The sequence below is a fragment of the Megalopta genalis genome, chromosome 16 (genome assembly GCF_051020955.1).
Source record: "Megalopta genalis isolate 19385.01 chromosome 16, iyMegGena1_principal, whole genome shotgun sequence".
Taxonomy (NCBI): Eukaryota; Metazoa; Arthropoda; class Insecta; order Hymenoptera; family Halictidae; genus Megalopta; species Megalopta genalis.
In genome coordinates this window covers 2,898,319-2,922,338 of record NC_135028.1, presented here as the reverse complement: position 1 = coordinate 2,922,338, position 24,020 = coordinate 2,898,319, and the positions used below count along the sequence as shown (strand labels likewise).

General features: G+C 33.6%; 1 protein-coding gene across 8 annotated transcripts in view; it reads left to right on the top strand.

The window, feature by feature from the left end:
* Positions 1-24,020, top strand: part of sona (sol narae metalloprotease) — a 156,756-nt gene that overhangs the window by 105,950 nt on the left and 26,786 nt on the right. For all 8 annotated transcript variants that reach the window (XM_033470211.2, XM_033470213.2, XM_033470212.2 and 5 more), the window contains 6 exons: positions 3,937-4,034; positions 11,289-11,349; positions 12,138-12,343; positions 14,723-14,812; positions 23,582-23,783; positions 23,880-24,009. In XM_033470211.2, coding sequence (XP_033326102.2) covers positions 3,975-4,034; positions 11,289-11,349; positions 12,138-12,343; positions 14,723-14,812; positions 23,582-23,783; positions 23,880-24,009 — 749 coding nt within the window. In that variant the 5' untranslated portion in view covers positions 3,937-3,974. The remainder of the gene's footprint in view (positions 1-3,936; positions 4,035-11,288; positions 11,350-12,137; positions 12,344-14,722; positions 14,813-23,581; positions 23,784-23,879; positions 24,010-24,020) is intronic.

The window sequence follows — 24,020 nt, the reverse complement described above, 5'->3', positions numbered from 1 at the left end:
AATAATCTCTCTCTCTATATATATATACCGGAATAGTATATTTATATATTATAAATATTCATATAAATAGTATATTTATAGTTAAGAGATGTTCGTTCATTTAAAGTATTTTTATGTAAATAATTCCGTGCAGAACAGTTAATAACGTAAATTAATAACGTTAGAGTTAATAATTACGATATAAGCGCATATTGAGTGAAACATGACCTCCGTCATTCATAAGATCCTGATAAAATGACAACAACCTTCGTCTGACGAAAATTCAACCGTGTTCAACATTGAATCATAATTTTATGGATTGCAATGAAATCGTTATACGTTTACTTCTAATTACACTTATACAATTTTCTTCGACGATTGAAATTACCTAATCCGTGAAATAATAAAAATTATATCTTAAGATGATCTTTTAATTATATATAAAATAAAACTCTTGTTTGTGATTGAGAAGTTCCATCGATTCGAGAATAAGACAGTTTCCCAAAGGTCCGAGAGTCCCGATCCCACGTCTATCAAAAGTTGTTCCATGGAAAGAAAGCTATGTGCAAGAATGTTTGTAATTCGGCATGATTTCCTGCGTACTGGTTTCGTGGTGTAAGCCTCCGGCATTACGTGTCTAAAATAAACAAACCTAACAGAGACCAGTCATCGATAATGGGATATTCGAATGTGAATGGATTACGATAATAAGGAATGTTCGGTTTTTATAGTACTCGATTTTAAGAGGATATTACAAGCTGTGTTCAAATTAATGCAGCCGTAATGTAACTATGATTTAACATGTGCCAATTGTATTGGGTTGGCAACTAAGTAATTGCCAATTTCAGTTATAGATGTCTCTCATTCCCATTTTTATGATATCCGTAAATGTTATATTATAAAATTATTATTATTATTATTATTATGTTATTTGTTATTATCCGTGAATGTTAGCAACTGGACAAATTGAATGCAGCGGTCAAGGAAAAGCGACCAGAATTGGTCAATCGTAAAGGTGACATTTTCCATCAGGACAATGCTAGGCCGCACACGTCTTTGTCCACTCGGCAAAAATTGATGGATATTGGTTGGGAATTGATGTTACACCCACCATATAGCCCTGATCTCGCGCCATCGGATTACCACTTATTTCGATCCCTGGACAACTCCCTTCGTGGTAAAACTTTGAATGATGATGACGCTGTAAAATCTCACTTAACTCAGTTTTTGGCCGAAGAGGATCAGACTTTCTACGAGCGTGGAATTTTCAAGTTGTCAGAGAGATGGCAAAAGGTCATCGAACAAAATGGAAAATACAGATTAAACTTTATTCCAAGTAAAACAAATTTTTTATTTCATTGAACAAATCGGCAATTACTTAGTTGCCAACCCAATAAGTCTGTGCGTAATGTTTTATTGGTGAAGTGTGATGGATTAATATTAAAAATAATGTACCGTAATAATAAATTTCGTTGTTCTTCAAATCAAATATATGCTGCAAATCTTTTTGGACTATTGCTGAACGACGATGCAACAACTTCTATCGCTTCTTGCTAATTAGACATAATTAAGTTGAGTTGTCAGTTTACGCGTGTCAGTATGAAGTTTATTCTATTTACCAGTTGCTGATAAATCTCTGTGCACGCGAACGAATGAGACGCAACTTCAGTTTTTTCCAATGTGCTCCATTGGCAATTGGCGCCCGTCTCTTTCTCCTGTTGATGACGGTAAACGCGATACATCGAGACTCGAGGCTGAAACTCGTTACCCTTTACTATGGGTCGTCTTCAGCTTGCCACGGAAGCCTGTCTCGGTATTTACATTTTATAGGAGACTATCGAAAAAGCAGAGCATATTACGATATTTCGTCGTACAGTTAGGATACATGTATATATGCAATGAGTATCGTTAATATTCGGATACCTTTTAAAACTTGGTAACTTTTTCAAAATTCGATCATGTACAGTATCTGACAAATTTATGTGGACACTCTTTAAAACGCAATAACTTTTTTAAGACTGGACTTAATAACTAGAATTTTGTTTAAATGATAATGGGACTAGTCAACTACACAATGACTATAACGCTTTTTTTTTTAATTTTGCTATTATTTGAAATGGCAAAAGAAGGAACAAAAAACTCATGTTTTAACTTTTTTATTTGAGCCTATAACGAAAATTTAAAAAATGCTTTTTGTAGAAGTTTGTAACTTATGTTACAGACCTTGAGATAAGCTGTAAACAATTGAAGATCGCGAATATCGCGATATTGTCCCTTTATTTTTTGACACTTTCGACCAATAAGTGTGAGAAATCTGAAATTTTTAAACCTTACAAAACTTGTCTTCGCATTTTACAAAACACATTTTTTAAATTTTCGTTATAGTCTCAGATAGAGAAGTTAAAAAATATGAGTTTTTTTATTTTTTTTATCATTCCAAAAAATAGCAAAATTAAAAAATAAACATTATAGCCCGACTATAATTTAAAACAAATTCTAGTCGTTTAGTCCAAGCTTTAAAAATGTACTGCATTTTACTGTAAGCTGAATTTCTTTGAGATGTTAGAGTGACTAGTGTACCAAACAATGTTTAAAAAAATGTTCCTAAAATTGTAATTACTTGGAATGATAAAAAATATTAAAAAGTTGTCCTTTCCAACTTTTCCGTTTGAGCCTAGAATGAAAATTTAACACGTTCAGCGCCACGTCGGTCAAATATGGGTAACACTAATTTCTGACCAATTTTGAAAATTCATTTTCATTGTAATATATGTAAACAAACAGAATTTGACTAGGATTATGATAAATTTTAATTTTCTAGTTTCGATTTGATTAATTAAATTGCTTCAACTTTGTGGGAATTGTGGGCGCTGAACAGCAATTGTGAGCGCTGAACGTATTAAACTGTATATTCTCTAGATTTCGGCAATTTAAACGCATGCTGATTATTTCACCGAAATAACGTTGTTGCAAGCTACAAACATTTAAAGATAGTGAAAATCACAGTTTTTCACGACTTCCGGCCAAATAACTGCAAATAATTCGGAGATTTTTGCTTACAAGTTACCGAGATCTACAAAACGCATTGTTCAAATTTTCGTTCTAGACTCAGATAAAAAAATTTAGGAAATATTATTTAATTTAACTCGTTTAAATTTAAACTAATTTAACTAATTTAATTTAAACACGCGAGTCCACAACATTTTAGAAAACTTCAAATTATCAGACCTAATTTTGAAAAAGTTATCGAGTTTTGAAAGTTTTAACAGGATATTGTGAAATGATCTCGAATTAAAAATACATTCACAAAACAATTTTGTGACAAAAACAAAGTACGTTTATATACATTTAATAGAAACATTAAAATGTCGCGTTGGACTCACGAGTTTAAATTAAATTAGTTTAGTTAGTTTAAATTTAAGTAAGTTAAATTAAAAAATGATACTTCCTAACTTTTTTTAACTGAACCTAGAACGAAAATTATAATAATAGGACGACTTTTTAATGTTTTTATTAAATAGATTAAATAGATTTTATTAAAGATATATTTACATCTTTTGTACACACAATTGACGTTATTTCGAAGTTCGAGTTCATAACGCAATAGGTCATTGAATTCATCTTGACGTCAGCTATGATGCCACGATCTTAAAGGTATTATCACTGGATTATTGGTCATTTTCTAAAGTCAATAATTACAGAAATATCGATAATTCTCGAAAGAAAGAATTCACATAGTTTCGTCGTAACGTACACCAATCTGCAATAAACGAGCAATAAATGATACTTTTCCCTTTTAGGAAAACATAATGCGTCGCATGCGAATGAATAAAGTGTGGATATAATTTCGAGATGGACTTCGGGCCGTCTTTTCGAACGAAATGCTCCACAGTGTGTCGCTCATTCTCAGTTTAATCACTGCTATATTCAGACGTTTCGGTCTTTTTTTTGTTTCAGTGATGTGACGCAGCCCATCAGGAATATTTTTATGCAAAATGATTCGTGCCCTTGTCCTTCTGTGCATGGCCGTTCTACCTGTTGTACGATGCCACAAGGTAAGATCATGTCAAGTACCATCGAGATCACCAAGGACACTGTTATTCCGTGCAAAGCGCTTCCTTAAAACAAAGAACCATGTGCGGCACCGTAGTCGTTCGTACCGTTGGCTTCAAATGACAGGGCAGTCACAGGATGAGACGACGCTAATTGTCGATTCGCTACTTATTACGAAGTAAATTCACGGTGCGTAAGCCTTGGCTCCTGTTAGTGACGCCGATTACTTTATTAGCGAACAAAAGAATCCGGTGCTTGTGAGCGCCGCAGAATATTTTCTTAACGTAATTGAATTGTGACTACATATGAGGAAACATTTGAATAAAAAAAATGAAAAATTATGTTATACGCACGCTCCGGTGTAATTATATGGGAATTTCATTTGTCTCTTGTAATAACACATCATTTCATATGAACGCACAATGGACTATTTAATCGATTTAGACGGCCGAAATTATTTCTATTATATTATTTATTAGAAACACAGTTCTATAAGGATTTATGGCAAAATATAGACAATTTAAGCACAAAAAATCAGAATGATTTTTAACGATTTAATCATTTTTAATGCAATAATGGTCTGCAAAATTAAAAATTCATGGATCGTAATCAGTTAATCAAGCTACAAGCGTTGAAAGATTGAAATAACTGCAGATTTCTTACAGTTTTTGATCAGAAGTATCAAAAATCGTGACAAAACTGCAATTTTTGCGATCTTTAATTGCTCATAGCTCATATCAAGGTCAACCGATTTCGATGAAATTTTCAGCATGCACATAAGTCACCGAGATCTACGAAAGGCATTTTTTAAATTCTAAACTCCGATGATAAAGTTTAAAAAACGCGAATTTTTTTGTTTCTTTTGTCGTTCCAAATAATAGCAAAATTGAAAAAACAAATCATTTCAATCATTGTCTAGTATAGTAGTCCCTCTATCATATACAAAAAATTTAAATCATTTAGTCCAGTTGGAAAAAAGTTATTGCGTTTTAAAAGGTATTATATTTTTGCGGGCCGCTTGTATAAGTTTAATCACACGATGATCTGAAAATGATTAATTTTTATCCGAAGAAGCGTTTCTTTCATCATCTGCATCATTTGTATTTTCACTTGGTTGTAGAAAAACTGGTTCACTTGGTTGTTAAAATATATTAAATTCCTTTTAATAATAACGACATTGAAAAAAATATGATTTAAATGTTCTTTAACTTTGTTGATATAAATGCAGTTTCCGTTGAAATATTTCAATAACAAATCACAAATGATTCGATGCTGATTGTAATAAGTTTATAACCTAGTTCTAGAGAACTTAGAAGAAACTATATTTATTACTAGACTGATTCTAAGATCAAATAGAAAAAAAAAGATTTTATTTTTTCCTTTATTCTCTAATTGGGCTGAACATAATTTATTAGCCTCCTTGTAATTGCTTTAACTTACTGCTATTTTAAATTTCATCCAAAGAATTTTGTTAAATGAGTGCATCAATACCACCAACCATTTGTTACTACATAATACGTACAGTTTATATATGCATATACGTTTTTGCGATACGCGACGTTCAGCCTCTTATGGTTTCATTTATTTCCGATAGCATTTGAAAGATGCAATTGATAATAAAAAAAGAAACACAAACGACGATGAAAATATTTCGTGAAATATGCCTATAAAAATCGCTTGAACATTTACAAATTTTCTACCAAAGTGCTGGCCTCGATTGAGGGGAGCACATCTAGAAAAAAAACAACTTAAATATGCAGTGAAAGAGATTCTATCCACAATGTCCGTTGAGAAAATTGCGATGAGTTTGAACCGCGCTCGAGGCGATGGCGAGAGAACATCGTAATGCTGCAAGGTGTAATAAAGTGGAGTATAGCATGGTTAAGTGGGAAAGTGATGACCTTATGATAAAATACATGTTGCGTGTATACGTAATCGTAAATCGTAATACAACAATTATGCGACGTTGATTTCTTGCGATCAACTGTGAGTTTCGTTGCTTCGATGACAAAAGAACTGCGTTTCCAAATTCTTGCCTCTTTGTAGCAGAAATAAGAGTACGATCACAGGTGTTTCCGTATAAAGAACTGTGGAGTCACTGATACGATTCTCAAAGGCGATACCACTTATTGTTGGCCAGTCGATTAAAAATAGCATACTTCATAGCACAAGCACTGGGTACATTAGCTAACCGGCAAATAGAACCAATACAACTGCAAGGAAACAGTACCACTAGGCACGATCGAATTTCCTAACGTAATGAGTGAAAGTGATCGACCTTAGGAGTCTAACTCAGCATGATAGTTAATTGCAACTCGATTTCTGTGGCACGGTACGTGACTGGGTGCTCATAAATGGTAGAAGCAGACCTTGGGTCGCGATTGGAAAACTTTAAATACACATGTACCTATTGTACAGACCGCGTAAGAATTGAACACGCGGCTAGACTTTGCTGGCATGTGTTCTTCGACAATTGCTGATCAACGTCCTTGCAACGACTGCCAATTAGCCATGCACTTCGTGGCTGCGGACGGGCCTGTAATAAAATGCAAGCAGTTTTATTGTAATCTGAGCTCAAGCGTGGTTGATTAATGATGCCAACTATTGTTAAATCGGAAGGAAGTACCGCTATTTCAAACGATTACGAAATAGCAATTTTCTAAAGGCTTGTGTTTCCAGGTCTTGTCGATCTTCTCCCGTTCGATTTTGTAATCGGTAGAATTATGGTAATTCCATTATATCAACTAATTGGGAGACGAAAAAGGTCAAAAGAGTACATTCTGACGTAGCACATTAACAAGCATTTATCGCTTGTGCAACTGATCTCACACCAGCTTATAACATGGTAAATGTACCTATTATTGCGGATGCACGTTTTACTGCTGTATATTTTCGGAATGAGATTAAACTATGTAAAAATAAATGTTTTGCCCTGAATAACAAATTCAATAATAATGTATTCTTGTCGAAGCGAAATAAATGCTCTCAACTATTCTCATATTTTGAAGAATTTTAAGGCGTATTCTTTATAATAAGTAAAAAAAGACCATTTTTTCTTCTGTCTCGATCACCAAAGGAACTGCTGTCCGAATCATTTTACATTTTTTATATCGCTTTGGCACAAATATCATTAAGGATGTCAGTGTATTGCGGTACGAATTGCAACTCCGATTAGAGTCGAAGTTCACTTTATCCTAATGTTTTAAATTAGATAACCTAGGTACATGGATATGATACGATTCCGGAGTTCGATTTAATAAAATCGAGATGGTCAGGATTGTGCAATCGCTTTTGAAACCACAGTAGATGGAAGTTGTAGTATACAGGGTGTCCCAAAATTATGTTACTTCCTGGAAATAAGAGGTTCCTGGAGTCATTTTAAGTAAGTTTTTCCTTAGCGCAAATGCAATCCGCGGCTTTGTTTACGAGTTATTAACGAAAAACACTGGCCAATGAGAGGCAAGCTCGTCTAGTGCGAGACGACCGTGCCAACGAGCGGTCGAAGCCCAGTTCCGCTTATTGGCTCAGTCGCCTCGCGTCAGCTGATCTTGTCCCTCATTAGTCACTATTTTTCGTTAATAACTCGCAAACAAAGCCGCAGATTGCTTTTTCGCTAAGGAAAAAGTTACTTAAAATGACTCCAGGAACCTCTTATTTCTAGGAAGTAACAATTTTGAGACACCCTGTAGAACTAATTTTACGAAACCATGATAGGGTTCATCAAACTCTGATTTGGAAATGTTCAAGATTTTTAATTTAGCTGTCCGTACAATAACGGTTATGTAAACGATGCTCGCAAGAAGATATCATAACTACACTGGTAGAGTATCCGACTCTCTTTCATTTTTGTTCTTAATTTTTGTTACATAGGAAATCATTTTTTGTATGATCTTATTCGGATTCTGAAATTGTTAATGCTTTTGCAATATTCTGATAATAATACGCGAATTTACAACTAGTCGATATACGAATGAACTTACTCAACCGCTCCGAGCAGGTAGTCGACAATTCTTTCGAATACATACTGCTTAATATGCTATGACATGCTATGGCAAATAGAGCTATTATTGAAAAGGTTTTATTTAAAAATGAAAACATAATTAATACGAGACAATTAAACGCATAAAATTTTATTTATTGTATTAAAAACTTAATTTAAATAACAGCTTCTCTGAACTTTTGCTTTCAAAACTTATTAACAATTTCTTCGTAGTCTAAAGAATGAACTATATCATTTTCGATGAACATCAGACACAAATCATTTAAATGTAGTTAGGTTAAATTATTTCTTAAATAATTTGTTACTCTCTTTAAAACGAAGAAGGATCTTTCCCCGCTCGCATTACAAATTGTCATGGCAATAAATATTTTTAAAACTATTTTCACATTAGAGTATGTGGATACAAGTCCATTGAGTATAAATTTATACACATCTTCGGGGTTTAATATGACTTCTTCTTTCTGATACTTTAAAAATTGGCGAATTTCATCTCGGAACTGTTCTGTATTAATATCTTTATGGTAAATATTCTTCAAATTCTCAATTTTGCAATCTATTTCTTCTTTTAGATTAAAGTCGAAAAATATTTGAAAATTTTCCAGTTCGTCGTTGTAAACTTCTTTCCTGTTTTGTATTTCTTACAGAAGAATGTCAAATATAACATAATGTACATTAACAGTTCATTCAGTTTCATCTACTTTCTTTATAATTTGTATTTTCTCATAATAAATTTGCATCATTTTCTGTAAATTCAAAGTTGTTCCTCACATATCGTTAATAAATTTTGATAAGGAATTAATTCCATTTAACAAATTAGATTTAATATCTTGTGAAGATTTACTTGCTCAATTTACTCTTTGTAATAATTTATCATAGATACTAAGACTGTGCAAGATATTTATTTTTATTGTATAATAATGTATAATAAGCGTATTAGATGTGGAAAATTACGTATTTAAGTAATCAATATGAAAATGCTGATATTCTTCTGTGGTATATAATTTTTAATTTTTCTTTTAAATGCGTGATTCTTTCTGAAATTTTTGGTGCCAACTGTTCCACAATTTTTTAATAAGATTCAGATAATGAGATTACATGGGTGATAGTAGGATATTTATACAATGATATCCTTTAAAAATGACATCTTTTCTTAATTCAAAGCAATGTTTGCTAAAATATTGTTGGAAATATCTAAATATCTATATTGCACGTAGCCAGGAGAGTAATAGCAGCAGGACGTCGATTCACGAAAATGAGAATGGAACAATATGGACCGTTTATTTTGAAAGTGGTGCAAGTCCACTTTCTTTCGTTTCGAGAAAATTGAATGTTACCAGATCTGACAATTAAAAAATATAGCGTAATTATGTGAAATCTGGGAATGTTTGTACTAATTTATCAATATGTACTTTGATTATATAAATTTCTTTTAGGCGAATTTAACTAATATAATATACAATTTCCAGGCTGCAAGTGTGAACTTACACCACTTTCATAATTAGTCAATTGTAAATATCATTTAATTTCAATTTTGAAATAACAAATACCACTTAAAATATATCTCATATTAATCCAATTTTATTTATAAATAATAACACGAAATAAAATACGATTAGCATTTTTTATTTTGAACGTTAATTATATTTATATATTGTTAAACTTAACACAAGATATTGGTATTATTAATTATTTATGCTCTTCATGTGGCAATGTTTTGAAATATTCATGATGCACAGGAGGTATATAAGGTAATAGCTGCTGCATATCCTTATATTTTTCGTATGTAATAGGCTTGGCATCGTGATGGAAATTTGACTTATACCACTTTTATAATCAATGGTTACGCAATTTCTTTTACCGGCCAATTTTAAATTGAACAAAGCATTGGCATTTTTTAAGATATTAAATACTAACTAGTTATAAACAAAAAGTTTACACTAAATTAAGCATAAATTACGTCATATCTCATTTTTTTTTAAAAAAGACTTACACTACTTTCAAAATAAACGGACCATATAACGATTTTTGGTGCACGATTTTTGACTTTTGACAGCTCGTTGCTTTATACACCAACTGTGGCTTGTTTACGTACGCATGTATATGTATTTCGAATTCTAATACGCAGTGATGGATACGCAATAATTGGTACATTTCTTTTTCATCCGAAGCAATACGTACAAAATATAATCGACTTTATTCTTACATATTTTCTTATGTGATATTTCGTTTTGAAGGCCATTCATTTTGATTGTTATCCAGAACACATCATTCTTCAATAAAATGCTCAAACATATTATTATTTTATGATAAATTATGAGAAACATTGAAATAAAATACGATCGAAGCATGATGCCGCAGTAATTAGTACTTTTACCCTAGATCAAGGCTCGAATCACTCCTATTGGTATCAAAGCTAATGGATTTTGACCATCTTTATGATCATCATCATCGGAGTACGTGGTATATTCGTCATCACTTCGCGAAGGATGATTTATACCACGGCTCGGAATTAATCAGCGCGCAACGTGGGGCTCGCGAGAGCTACGCCTTCTGACTCCCGTCGCGCGTCTAGCTCCCCGATGATCGCCTAAATGCCACACACACAGTCGAAAGTGGCGTCCACGGAGGCGAGACGCGCGACGGAAGTCAGGAGGCGTAGCTCTCGCGATCCTCATGTAGCGTGCTGGTTTATTCCGTGCCCTAGATGCACCAAGAATAGATGAAAATCCGCATAACAAAGAAATAAATAAGATGAAAATGTCTGCAAAGAAGATTAGTTCCAGCAGCCTAGTCGCTCAAAACGATGTTTATTAACTTCAATACATTGTTGCAATCTTGTGTTCCTTGTAGGTTTTCAATTAATCTCCGCACGTGCAATTCCACTATTTATGGCATTCAAGGTAGCGCGAAGGTCATCGTTTTCATGACATTAAAGATTTTTGAATTCGCATCGACCTCGATTATTATGCGACGGTAGTAAAAATGTGAAGTCTTATTTAAGGAAATATTAATGATTTTTAAATCTCGAAATAAGCGACCTTTACAAAAATTTATATTCACCATGGTATTCCCTCCTTCAAGACTAATCATTTTTTTCGATATTTCTGTTCATTGTCAATACTAAATGGAATATGTGAGATACTCGAGTTAGGTCTTGATATCTCTGAAAGCATTGTTAAGCTCTTCGTGATTACTAAATAAATTATATCTCATTCTGAAATATGAAAGCTTACCGCGATTTTCTCGTTTGTTGCAGATCCACGAACACATGACGAGGGAAGAGATGTTGTTGGTGTTTCACACGGGACACGAATCTGGTACTTGCTGCGAGCAAAAATAGTTTCTAGCATCTCACGATTGCTCCATTTCATAGTACAACATTGACATCGAAATAAAATTTATTCGTTACAATAATATTTTTGTTCATCTATCGCAGAATGACGATTGATCTAATAAACCAAATAGATGTTAATTTGTCTGTTAATATTTTATCACATGATGATGAGAACTATGATCGTAATTCCTCAATTCTTGTTAACACTGAACATATTAAGCATCATTGAATTCATTGCAATCCAATGTGAGATCGAAGTTCTAACACATGTGCTCGAATAAAGAAATTCATTCGTTTCTCGATGGAAAGATCTTTATCATTTCGATAATTATGATATAAATATACACGGTGTTCCAAAATTATGGTACTTCCAAGATATGAGGGGTTCCTTTGAAGTAACTTTTTTCTTAGCGAAAATGCAATCCGCGGCTTCGTTTGCGAATTATTAACGAAAAACAGTGACCAATAAAAGATGAGATCAGCTGGCGCAAAGCGGCCGAGCCAACGAACGATCGAAGCCCAGTTCCGATCATTGGCTCGGCCACCTCGCGCCGACCAAGCTCGCTTCTCATTGGTCAGTGTTTTTCATTAATAACTCGCAAACAAAGCCGCGGATTGCATTTTCGATCAGGAAAAAGTTACTTCAAATGACCTGAGGAACCCTACATTTCCCAGAAGTACCATAATTTTGGGACACCCTATATATGAAGCCGATCATTTTATTGATGATGATAGTTTTATCCACGAGGTATGTTACGCTTCATCTTCCAGTACCAGCATACGAAGTTGTGCCTGTGTTACATTCAGTACACAAAAGAAATATGGAGAAGCCAGAGATACACCTGAAAGCCTTCGGAAAAGACATCGGGCTGTCGCTGAAACTGACGGAGGGGTTGTTGGCAGCGAACTTGCCAATGTGGATTGTCACAAAAAATACCTCGCAACCTGACGGTCTCCATTACGAGAAAGTGACAGCTGTGAGTATTCAAAATTAGATATAAAATTTTCCCTTTCCAACCTACGCTACTGTGTGTGTGTGAATATCATATTTTTGAAGCTTATTAAAAGACGATATTGACAACATATTATTATAGCAGTATATTATTATAGTATCAATCCCCTTTTCCATATATGCATATCTTCGATTCCACTTCTTTGGGATCAATATATATCAATTTTTTTATGCGACTTAATAATTAATACAATTTAATAATAATAAAATATAATTTAATATTATAGTTATATGAAAATACATGTCATCGGATAAAAATTCTTTATTTTTTAATAACATCTTCATGAATTTTGCGAAAAATAATAACAAATTTCTTGTTTATTCGAAAATAATAGAATTTCGATCGGACAAAATTACAAGACGCTAATGTTAATCGACTACAGACAGTCGTTGTATCTACATGCGTTTGTGTTTTGTATTGTAAATTCTTTGTTGAAGTGGTTTCGATAGTATAAAACATCCAAACATAGTAAACATTAGTAAAAAAAACATTAAAACTGAAAGTATGCAGAAGGGCAAAAGGAGAAAATTTAAATCAAATTTCGCTAGAAATGAAAAAAAAAGGTAGGCACAGTGGTCGGTTTCCATAGAAAAAGCAGAAAAAAGTCAGTTTTAAAAAATACCCCCATAGTACATAATTTATTCACTAGTAGTCAATTAAACATATGGCTTATTATTTACTATGATCTTTTTTACCATTTGTTCATTTTGGACACGGCTACGTGGCTTCAAAGTAACCTATCTCCAAATAATACTAAATTTATATGATCGTTTGTAATTATTTTGTTCTTTAAAAATAAATAATTTTGACATAAATTTATTAATTTTCACAGAATTATGTCTCAGGACACTTTTCTATCTCTCACATTTTCCGAGATATGTCCAATTGAATATGTTGAATTTTCATTTCATTTTTTAATTATGAGTTCGGTGGAGTTCCGTGTTCGCTTTAATTGTTCGCATGTTGAAGAGAAATGCCTTAATAAAAATTAGCTGCTATTAGCTGCTATCGGAGAAATCATCTAATAATAATGCCAAAATGGCATTATGGCCTATACCTATGGATTACTGAGTTACGCGAGATGTTTTGAATAGGTTAAGTAAAATATCAATATTTCAACAATTCTATTGAAACTAATGAGAATAATTATAAATTATTTTCTTTTTTTGCATTATATGCAGACTTTTGCTCACGTCTGACCCGTGCATGTCAAGTATGAGCAAAAAAACGATCAAGAAATCGAATTCGCAACATGAAAATAGACAGGACGTTTAATTTCATTGAATTACATCGGAAACAAAAATTGTATTTTTTTTAAATTTTGTTTAGAGACAATTAAAACACTGCATTTTGTTTTCATTATTTTACCCCAACAAAAACCCCAAGTATATGAATTAGTAATATAAAATGAAAAAGTAAGGCTTAAATATATAATTAAATATAAAAAAAATATATAATTTTAGTTGATATATGCTCTTTCCGCTTTTTGTATGGAAAACGACCGCTGTGTATCGTTCCAACTCCTCGCGGTAGAAGCTCTTGTGTAAACATAAAAAATGAAACATAGTTTCGAATTTCTTAAAGTTTATACGATTTATAACTGTTCTTTGTTGATTTAGCGTGCCCGTGACATACACGGGCGTGAGCGTGAAGAAGTTAATTAAGACCCTTATAGAATAAATTTAAAGAGTTGTTTTTTAAACGATTTCGATCTGTGGTTAAAATGAATCCAACCGTCACCACCGGCGAATTAATGCCAAGAAGAAGGTGTCCGGTGTGCACTAGAAAGGCGATTTATATTCGAGAGTAATATATATATATATATATATATATATATATAATATAGAAATAATGTATTCTTAATATATTAATAATATATAATAATATATATAATATATAATGTATAATATATATTATTAATGAATCCAACCGTCACCACCGGCGAATTAATAGTAATATAATATGTATAAATATAAAATAATAGTAATATATATATATTACTATTATAATATATATAATATATTAATATATATATATTATAATAATAATATATATATATATTACTATTATTTTATATTTATACATATTATATTACTATTAATTCGCCGGTGGTGACGGTTGGATTCATTAATAATATATATTATATATTATATATTATATATTATATATTATATATTATATATTATATATTATATATTATATATTATATATATTATTATATATTATTAATATATTAAGAATACATTATTTCTTCTTGCGATGGAGACGACGAAAAAACTCGACTTGCATTTACACGGTATGACCTGCACCGAACATTTGTTGTAATTGTCCCTCCTGTTCCAGGCCGCCACAGATATCGGTGACATCTATCAAGACACGACGAACATGGCGTCAATTCTTCTGCATCGAGACGCGAATGGGAAAGTGCTCGTTGTAAGAAGCCATTCTTTTTTAATGTTCCTTTCGCCATTCCGGCACTATTGCGACTCGTATTTCGTCAACCTCTGTGATTCACTTAAACCCTCTATTATGATGATCGTAATACCACGATTCCCCGTAAAACATGCGTAAGTAAGAAGCAATTAACCAGCCTGGAGTTTGACCAAACCGATTGTTTGTTGATCACTGGCTCGCAAAGAAATATAGTTAGGGGTACAAGTTGAGGAAACATGGCTGGTCACGCACGACTCGTCATCGCGGCTACGAAACTTGACGTCCACCCAATTGAACGATACTCAATGGAACAGTTTTACAGTTTCACGTTAATTCTTGAAGAAATCACGGACCTCGATTAACACTTACTTGACATATGTACTGTTCAAAGTTGCGGTTTCACGTTTCACATTTAAATGAAAACATTTGATACAAGATTAACAGATTATTGCTAACATTACGCAAGTACAATATTAGAAATATTTTATTTAAAATCTGAAATTTCGTGTTGTCAATGATCTGCTATTATTATTATCGATAAATAATATTATTATTGAAAAAAACTGGTCCAAAGCTTCATAGACATACGTTACCCTCTAATTGAACGAAACAATTTATGATCTAACGAAGTATTGAAATCTGTAAATACAAAATTCATTCGTTATTATCGCGATTTTATTAATTTACTCATCGAATTTGGCAATAAATAATTATTTTATGGATAATAATTTTATGAATCAAATCAATAACTGCTCAATGATCACTGTGTTCGAATCGAGAAGGATCACGTTTAATACAGTACCGGACAAAATTGAGTGGAAGCAATAACTTCAAATTAAAATGCAATAACTTTTTTCAAACTGGACTAAATGACTTGAACTTTTTGTAAATAATAGAGAGACTATTCTAGTAGACAATGATTCAAATGATTTTTTAAAAATTCTGCTATTACCTGTAATGACAAAAAAAAATAAAAAGTCATATTTTTTAATTTTTTTATCTGAGCCTATAACGAAAATTTTAAAATACGTTTTGTAAATTTTGATAACTTGTAATCGGTAAAATTTAAAAAAGAAGCATTATAATCATTGTCTAGTAGACTAGTCACACTATCATTTAAAAAAGATTCTAGTCATTTAGTCCAAGTTTTAAAAAAGATACTGCGTTTTATAGTGTCCATTCAATTCTCTACTGTCGGGTACTGCATGTACACAGAAATTGCCTTGCACTTCACGTAAAACCACAGACGAGGTATAGGAGTAGATTGGACATCCAATGTATTATTTTGTCACCCTAAATTTGGGTTTCAGAAGCCCTATTACCATTCCCGTGTCGCGCCTTTCCTTACCTATATTTCAGAAATTCAAGCGTGTTAATGAGCATACAGCATTCTGTATGTACTTCGTTTGTATTACGGCACATTTTATAATTTGGAAACCACAATTTCATACAGCGCATACATTCAAACGATGAAAATACTACCTTATAAAGTATGATAAACTGCAGAAGTGAAGTATACTACGGGAGATTATCTACAATTAACTTGAATAATTATATCATAAAAAACAGAGGATATCAAAATGGTCGCTGTTCGACGTACAATCTATCTCGGTTCCGCTTGTTATACTTATTATTATCTCACTTTGTCTGGCCGTATTAGAATCAGTTATATTTTAATTTTCCACAAGCAGAATTTGAAGTGGAAAATTTCTTTTTTAAATCTTCTGGTACGTGGCTTATTAACTGAAATGTCTCAGATTTATTTCAGAATTTTTAAACTCGACCAAATGGGAAAAATGAGCAAAAACTAAAGACGACATTGTAACGCATTGCCCACTAATAAATAACAAACAGATCTGAATTCTTTTGTTATTAAAAATATTACAAAACAAAAGAAAAGTCGACTATTTCACAATTCCAAATTGATTAACTTCTAACTTTCTCGAATTTCATAATTAATGATAATTGATATTTTATAAGATCTCTTAGCAATTAAAATTGTTGCCGTTTAAATGAGATATAAATGAAGAAATGAAAAGATCAATTTAACTTTTCTTTTAAATTATATTTTATATAAATAGCTTGGAGTTAAAATGTCGTAAAGCAATGAGAAATATATCTTTATAAGATATTTCAGTAATTGTATATATGTAACAGGATGTGATCTTCACCGATTTCAAGGTCATCATTCTGAACAATTTTTTCCTATACATGTTATCACCGCTTGCTTTTATTGGGTTGGCAACTAAGTAATTGCCGATTTCAGTTATAGATGTCCATCACTCCCATTTTTATGATATCCGTAAATGTTATATTATAAAATTATTATTATTATTATTATTATGTTATTTTTTAATATTCGTGAATGTTAGCAACTGGACAAATTGAATGCAGCGGTCAAGGAAAAGCGACCAGAATTGGTCAATCGTAATGGTGTCATTTTCCACCAGGACAATGCTAGGCCGCACACGTCTTTGTCCACTCGGCAAAAGTTGATGGATATTGGTTGGGAATTGATGTTACACCCACCATATAGCCCTGATCTCGTGCCATCGGATTACCACTTATTTCGATCCCTGGACATCTCCCTTCGTGGTAAAACTTTTAATGATGATGACGCTGTAAAATCTCACTTAACTCAGTTTTTGGCCGAAAAGGATCAGACTTTCTACGAGCGTGGAATTTTCAAGTTGTCAGAGAGATGGCAAAAGGTCGTCGAACAAAATGGAAAATACATTACAGATTAAACTTCATTCCTAGTAAAAAGATTTTTTATTTAATTGAACAAATCCGCAATTACTTAGTTGCTAACCCAATAGAACAAGAGTAGAATAACATAGAATCAGCAGTTCGTTACATTTTATACGTTCCCACAGAATACCTTTTATACCGCCTGAGCAGGGAACGCCTGCAATTACATTGCGGTGCAATGAACGTTAACGTGGATAATAAATAAATAATTAAATCACGACATATTTCGAGTCACAAACGAAGAAGAACGCATAGATTTGTCAAGGGTCCAATTCGTTTGACGAACTGTTCCCTTCTATTGAGTGGAAATAACGAGCGTGGAATTTTCAAGTTGTCAGAGAGATGGCAAAAGGTCATCGAACAAAATGGAAAATACATTACAGATTAAACTTCATTCCTAGTAAAAAGAAATTTTTTATTTCATTGAACAAATCGGCAATTACTTAGTTGCCAACCCAATACTTTTCCAAGTATCCTCTTGACGAAGTTTTCTTCGATCAGGGTTTGTAGATCCTCTTGGAGTTGGTTCGCTGTCGTAGTCTGAACTAGAAGACTCCATTTCTCCGACTTTTTAGTAGAAATTTTCGTTCACAATAGATAAAATGATACCAGAAGATACTTACTTGACCAAACAGATCGACTGTTGTCAAAGACTCGTGTCAGACATCGTGTCAGACGCAGCGATACGAAACGTGACGATCAACCTTACTAGTGAATGTCGCACGTCGATGCAAAATTTGCCGTAACTTGAATAATTTCAGAGATATCGCAATAAAATTTGCAGGATATATTTAGAATAGAATGAAGAAGTGATTTATACATTTTACGCAAGAAGAGCTTGGGAGTTCAATTAGCGGTGACAAGAATAAGTACAATTGAAACAAAATATCTTTAAAAGCATTTCGTTTAGCCCTGATCTCGCGCCATCGGATTACCACTTATTTCGATCCCTGGACAACTCCCTTCGTGGTAAAACTTTTAATTATGAAGGCACTGTAAAATCTCACTTAACTCAGTTTTTGGCCGAAAAGGATCAGACTTTCTACGAGCGTGGAATTTTCAAGTTGTCAGATAGATGGCAAAAGGTCATCGAACAAAATGGAAAATACATTACAGATTAAACTTCATTCCTAGTAAAAAGAAATTTTTTATTTCATTGAACAAATCGGCAATTACTTAGTTGCCAACCCAATAGTTTCCGAGATATTCGCGAAGGACTGTTGCTATTAGCAGGTTGAATTCTGGTTATACGCGCATGTCATGTCAACTTGTGTGCGCTAGACAGCGACCGCCACTCATCTAATGTTCCTGTGTTCACGGTAACGGACAGATCAACTTAAACGCATTTTCGTTAGGTTTGAGTTGCAAAATATGTAGACAAGATTTCGAGAAGAAGGTGCAGTTGTGATTGGTTGTGGTTAGATCCGTAATTATGCTTGCAATGTTCCGCATCTCGCATGGATTTTTGTATGTATGGACGGGACGGCCTATCGGCCTAACAGCCGGCTCACTCCGCCCAGATACAGATTTAACTGCAAACCAACTCTGCATGTAAACAGTGCTAAAAGTGTGTAATATGAACTGTAGAATACTACAGAGTAACAACATTCATGTTGTAAGCAGGAAATTTGCAATATTGTGTACGAAATATATTAGGTAAACTGAAAAGTAATCAAAATATTTTTCTGTTGGCGAAAAACATTTATTTATTAAAGAAATCCTACATTTTAATCAACATAACCTTAATAATGAACATAACCTTATTCACCACATCTCGCGCCGTCGGATTACAACCACCTTTTCAGATCGTTATAGCATACATTAAGAGATAAAAACTTTAACAATGTTGAAGAAGTGAAAACGCACTTGGAAAAGTTTTTCAATGCAAAATCGAAGGACTCTTTTAAAAAAGGAATCGAACAACTGCCTATACGCTGGAAAAAGGTGTTAGAAGATGATGGAAATTATTTTGTTAATTAAAGTGTAGGATTTCTTTAATAAATAAATGTTTCTCGCCAACAACAACAAAATTTTATTATTTTTCGGTTTCGTGAATATCTCGGAAACTGAAAGCGGCGATAACATGTACAGGAAGAAGTTATTCAGAATGATGATCTTGACAACATATTTCAATGCCATTGAAACCAGTGAGGATCACCCTATTGCATATAATTATCCTCGAATCTTCGAGGCAAAGTTTACAGCTGAATCAACTCGTTTGAGCTGAGCTGATAGTTCAGTCCAAAATTCAAATTTTATTTTTTCATTTGACAGCATTCTTTTACAATACATTTATATTTATTTTCATCGAAACATTATCTTTATTTTACCTTATTTGCAAATTATAAATATACAATTTTCATTGACTCTCGATCGTAAAAATCTTAACGCATAGATATATTGTATACATTGGTGAGGATCACCTAGTTCTATGTACTTACCGATATTCGTGGAGCTGAAAAGTCTCGAGTAGAGTACAGCATCTAATACTCTCCAGAAATCCTCAACAAACTATCTCGCATCACACCTCATGCCCCTCTCATCCATCCCGTTTTCAGTTACATCAGGGCTCGAAATAAAACTGCACGCAACATCGATGCCGTGAGGGCTACGCTTCCTGATTCCCGTCGCAGCGTCTCGCCCCTCGTGTTGCCCCCTTCGGCTCGGAGGACCTCAGGCTCGTACCGTAGTAACTATCCGTGGCGCATCAGGGCGACGCTCTTATCAATAGACACGTATCATTTCACCCATGAAATGCCTATTCCACTGTGTCGCGCGATTATTTCAGATCGACGATAAATATGGAAAATAAATATTGGAAACAGTTTCTGATTTAATTGTTAAGAGTTGCCCTAATGCGCCACGAATAGTTGTTATGGTACGCGCCTGAGGTCGGCCGAGCCGAAGGAGAGTGGAACGCTGCGACGGGAGTCCGGAGGCGTAGTCCTCGCGACATCAATATTGCGCGCAGTCTTATTCCGAGCCCTGACATAGGTATAGACTCTGCCTCGAAGATTCGTCGTACCGGAAAGTCTGGAATTCTCGCGGCAACATTGTATGTTCATTATTAGTACCGACTACGCTGTAAAATAGAAACGAAATTTCTCTGCTGCGGTCTTATGTAATTCGCTAGTCGACCATTCTATTTATAGGCAGAGGGCGCGAGAAAACCTCTCGTTTTTAGCGATGTCAGTATTTCAGAACATGTGGCACGGAACCCCATAATGCTGTCCAGTCTACTCTGTTATCTCGTCTATGATAAAACTCATTAAAATACACGTGATAAATACACAATAATGTGTTTTTATTAGTACGTATTATTTATTGACTAGGGACTGGGTAAATCTGTCGACTAGGAAGGAAAGTCTCTAAAACAGTATCGCGATTGTTTCGACATTTCTAATCTGATGCTGCAATTCGCTCGCGGTTTATACAAAGACCGTGTTGCCAAGTGATTGCGCGTGAAGACACAAAAAACCATAATAAAATTTCCCATATCGGTTCTACCTTCCTGAACGGTCACCAATTTCGAGAAGGCTGGTGTTTTCGGTGATTGCACATCCAACCAACTGTAACTCAATTTCACTTGTGAAGCTCGATCTCTCACGGACTCGTACACAACACAGCTACACTGGCGAAGCCATTATTAACCGCGAGTTCTAGGATTGCTCAAACACTATTGGCAGATTTGACAAATAAACTCAAGGAATGAAGGCTTTCCTCTGAATATATTTAATTTCGAAATCGTAAAAGAGTGTACTTGGACCACAAAAATGGTAGTACCTTCGAATGAAATATTATCAATTAAATATTATTGATTTTGTAATACCTGCATCATGATAATTAAGAATTTTAATTGCACGCAATTATTTTACACGAAAATGCTATTGGAAGACCGATCGAAATAGATATACATTTACGAATTCAATATTTACGTTCATAATTTCTTTGATTTTTAAATTAGACTGTATCTAGTACCTTCGAATGAAATATTTTCAATTAAATATTATTGATTTTGTAATACCTGCATCATGATAATTAAGAACTTTAATTGCACGCAATTATTTTACACGAAAATGCTATTGGAAGACCGATCGAAATAGATAAACATTTACGAATTCAATATTTACGTTCATAATTTCTTTGATTTTTAAGTTAGACTGTATCTAGTACCTTCGAATGAAATATTTTCAATTAAATATTATTGATTTTGTAATACCTGCATCATGATAATTAAGAATTTTAATTGCACGCAATTATTTTACACGAAAATGTTATTGGAAGACCGATCGAAATAGATAAACATTTACCAATTCAATATTTACGTTCATAATTTCTTTGATTTTTAAGTTAGACTGTATCTAGTACCTTCGAATGAAATATTTTCAATTAAATATTATTGATTTTGTAATACCTGCATCATGATAATTAAGAATTTTAATTGCACGCAATTATTTTACACGAAAATGTTATTGGAAGACCGATCGAAATAGATAAACATTTACCAATTCAATATTTACGTTCATAATTTCTTTGATTTTTAAATTAGACTATATCACGAGGTAATGAATACATGCACGGTAGTATTCTTAATTACTTCGAGCGTTCAACAAATAAAATGTTACATTCAAGAAAATAGAATCATTTCCCGCGATATGCAGTAAATAAGACAGTTATATGAAACAAAAATTAAATGATAATGTATTACTTGTTTTGATAAGTTTAATAAGTGTAACGTAATGTAATAATATACTTCAAATCACGTAATTTCCTAATGTCACTTCCTTCGATCAGTCAAACCGACAGCTACTACACAACTGAAAATTTGGATGCAAGCTAAATATCAAAAGCAATGTATGCACAACTGAACAACATGCATGCCTAATGACAAAATTTTAAAAATGCGCATAAGCGATACAAATCTATAGAACGCATTTAATATTTTAATAAACCAAGTCCATATGAATTTCGCAGGAAACCTCAAGACGTTCCGTCTATTTTTGGAGAAAGTACTCTTCCCAAAGACTGTACGAATATTAATGAGCGTCATCGAAATCATAACGGGAGTTTATTCGATTATAGGTGGGCCGTTTAATTTTCGAAAGTAACGGAATTGCTACAGAAATTTCGAGAGAAACAAATACCATGGGTTGGTTACATAAGATCGTAAAAACGTTGTTCTATGCGACCCCGCGTGCCCTGACCTTTCGCTTTCACTCTCCCTCCCTCGCTTCGACCATTACACCTTCCCAACCGCAGATGGAACAACTTGATCGTGCGACGATCAGAAGTATCAACGATCGGATTATTGCAGCAATTTCAACTATTTTCTAGAGAACGTGAAACGCGCATTTCCACAAACGATAGGATTAGTTTAGGCACGATATTTATGGCATCTGCAGATTCCGTCCCACGCAAAGCGGATCATTTTTGTGCCTCGATGTCGAGGATTTCGATAATATTGATATATATGTTCTAATTATGGCTTAGTCCCCCTCACCTAATTGCGTATAGCCCACAACATATTCCAATATCATCAAAATGCTTGACATCGAGGCACAAAAATGATCCGCTGAATATGGAATGGCCCGTAAGAAAATGTATAAATTAACGCGAACTATAGCGGTAGCACTTTTATTTGATTTTTACGCAGAAATTTTATCTGTTAATCCACCGAAATTACATTTATTCCGACGTATTCCTCAGTGCAGTTTTGTATCGTTTAAATTTCAGACATTAACAAAGTGTTTCTCTATAAAGAAGTCCGGTTGAAAAATATATTGACGATTTGAAAGTCTTCAAAGATGTTATTGTGAAATAGGTTTCACGCTTGCAATAATATTTTCAAACAAATACGATTTCCCAGAGCAACGAACATGTACTTACAAACCGTTGAAATATTAAAGTTAAGAAGTACAGTCTATGAAACATACGACGATGCTGGATGATAGTATTAGAATTGATTTCCGTAACATGATAATTCTATGCAATTTTTTTCTAAAATATTTTATGCCTTAGGATGGAAACATCGGTGGGGAAATGGTGATCAGACCACTACCAGACCGGGTACTACACGAAGTAGTGAATAGGATACCGACTCTTCACAGCGATGAATTATTACCGAACGTAACACGAAGTAAAGAGAAGTTGAAGCATACGAATCATCACGTTGTCTTCAAGAAAACACCCAGACACAATTACGACGAGTACAGCGATTTTAGTAAATGCCTATTGATTTTTCTGTCATCGTCACGCCGAAACCGAGATTCTCTCGTGAACGGAAGTTATTGCCTCTATAATTGAAAATCTATTTCAGCGCTGATGGAGCCCGACCATTTAGCTAAAAGGTACAGATCGAAACGTTCGATGGCCAATAGATCGAGGAGAGAAGCGCCTTACGTAATTTATCCGGAAATCCTTTGTATCGTGGATTACGATGGATACAGGTGAGACACGT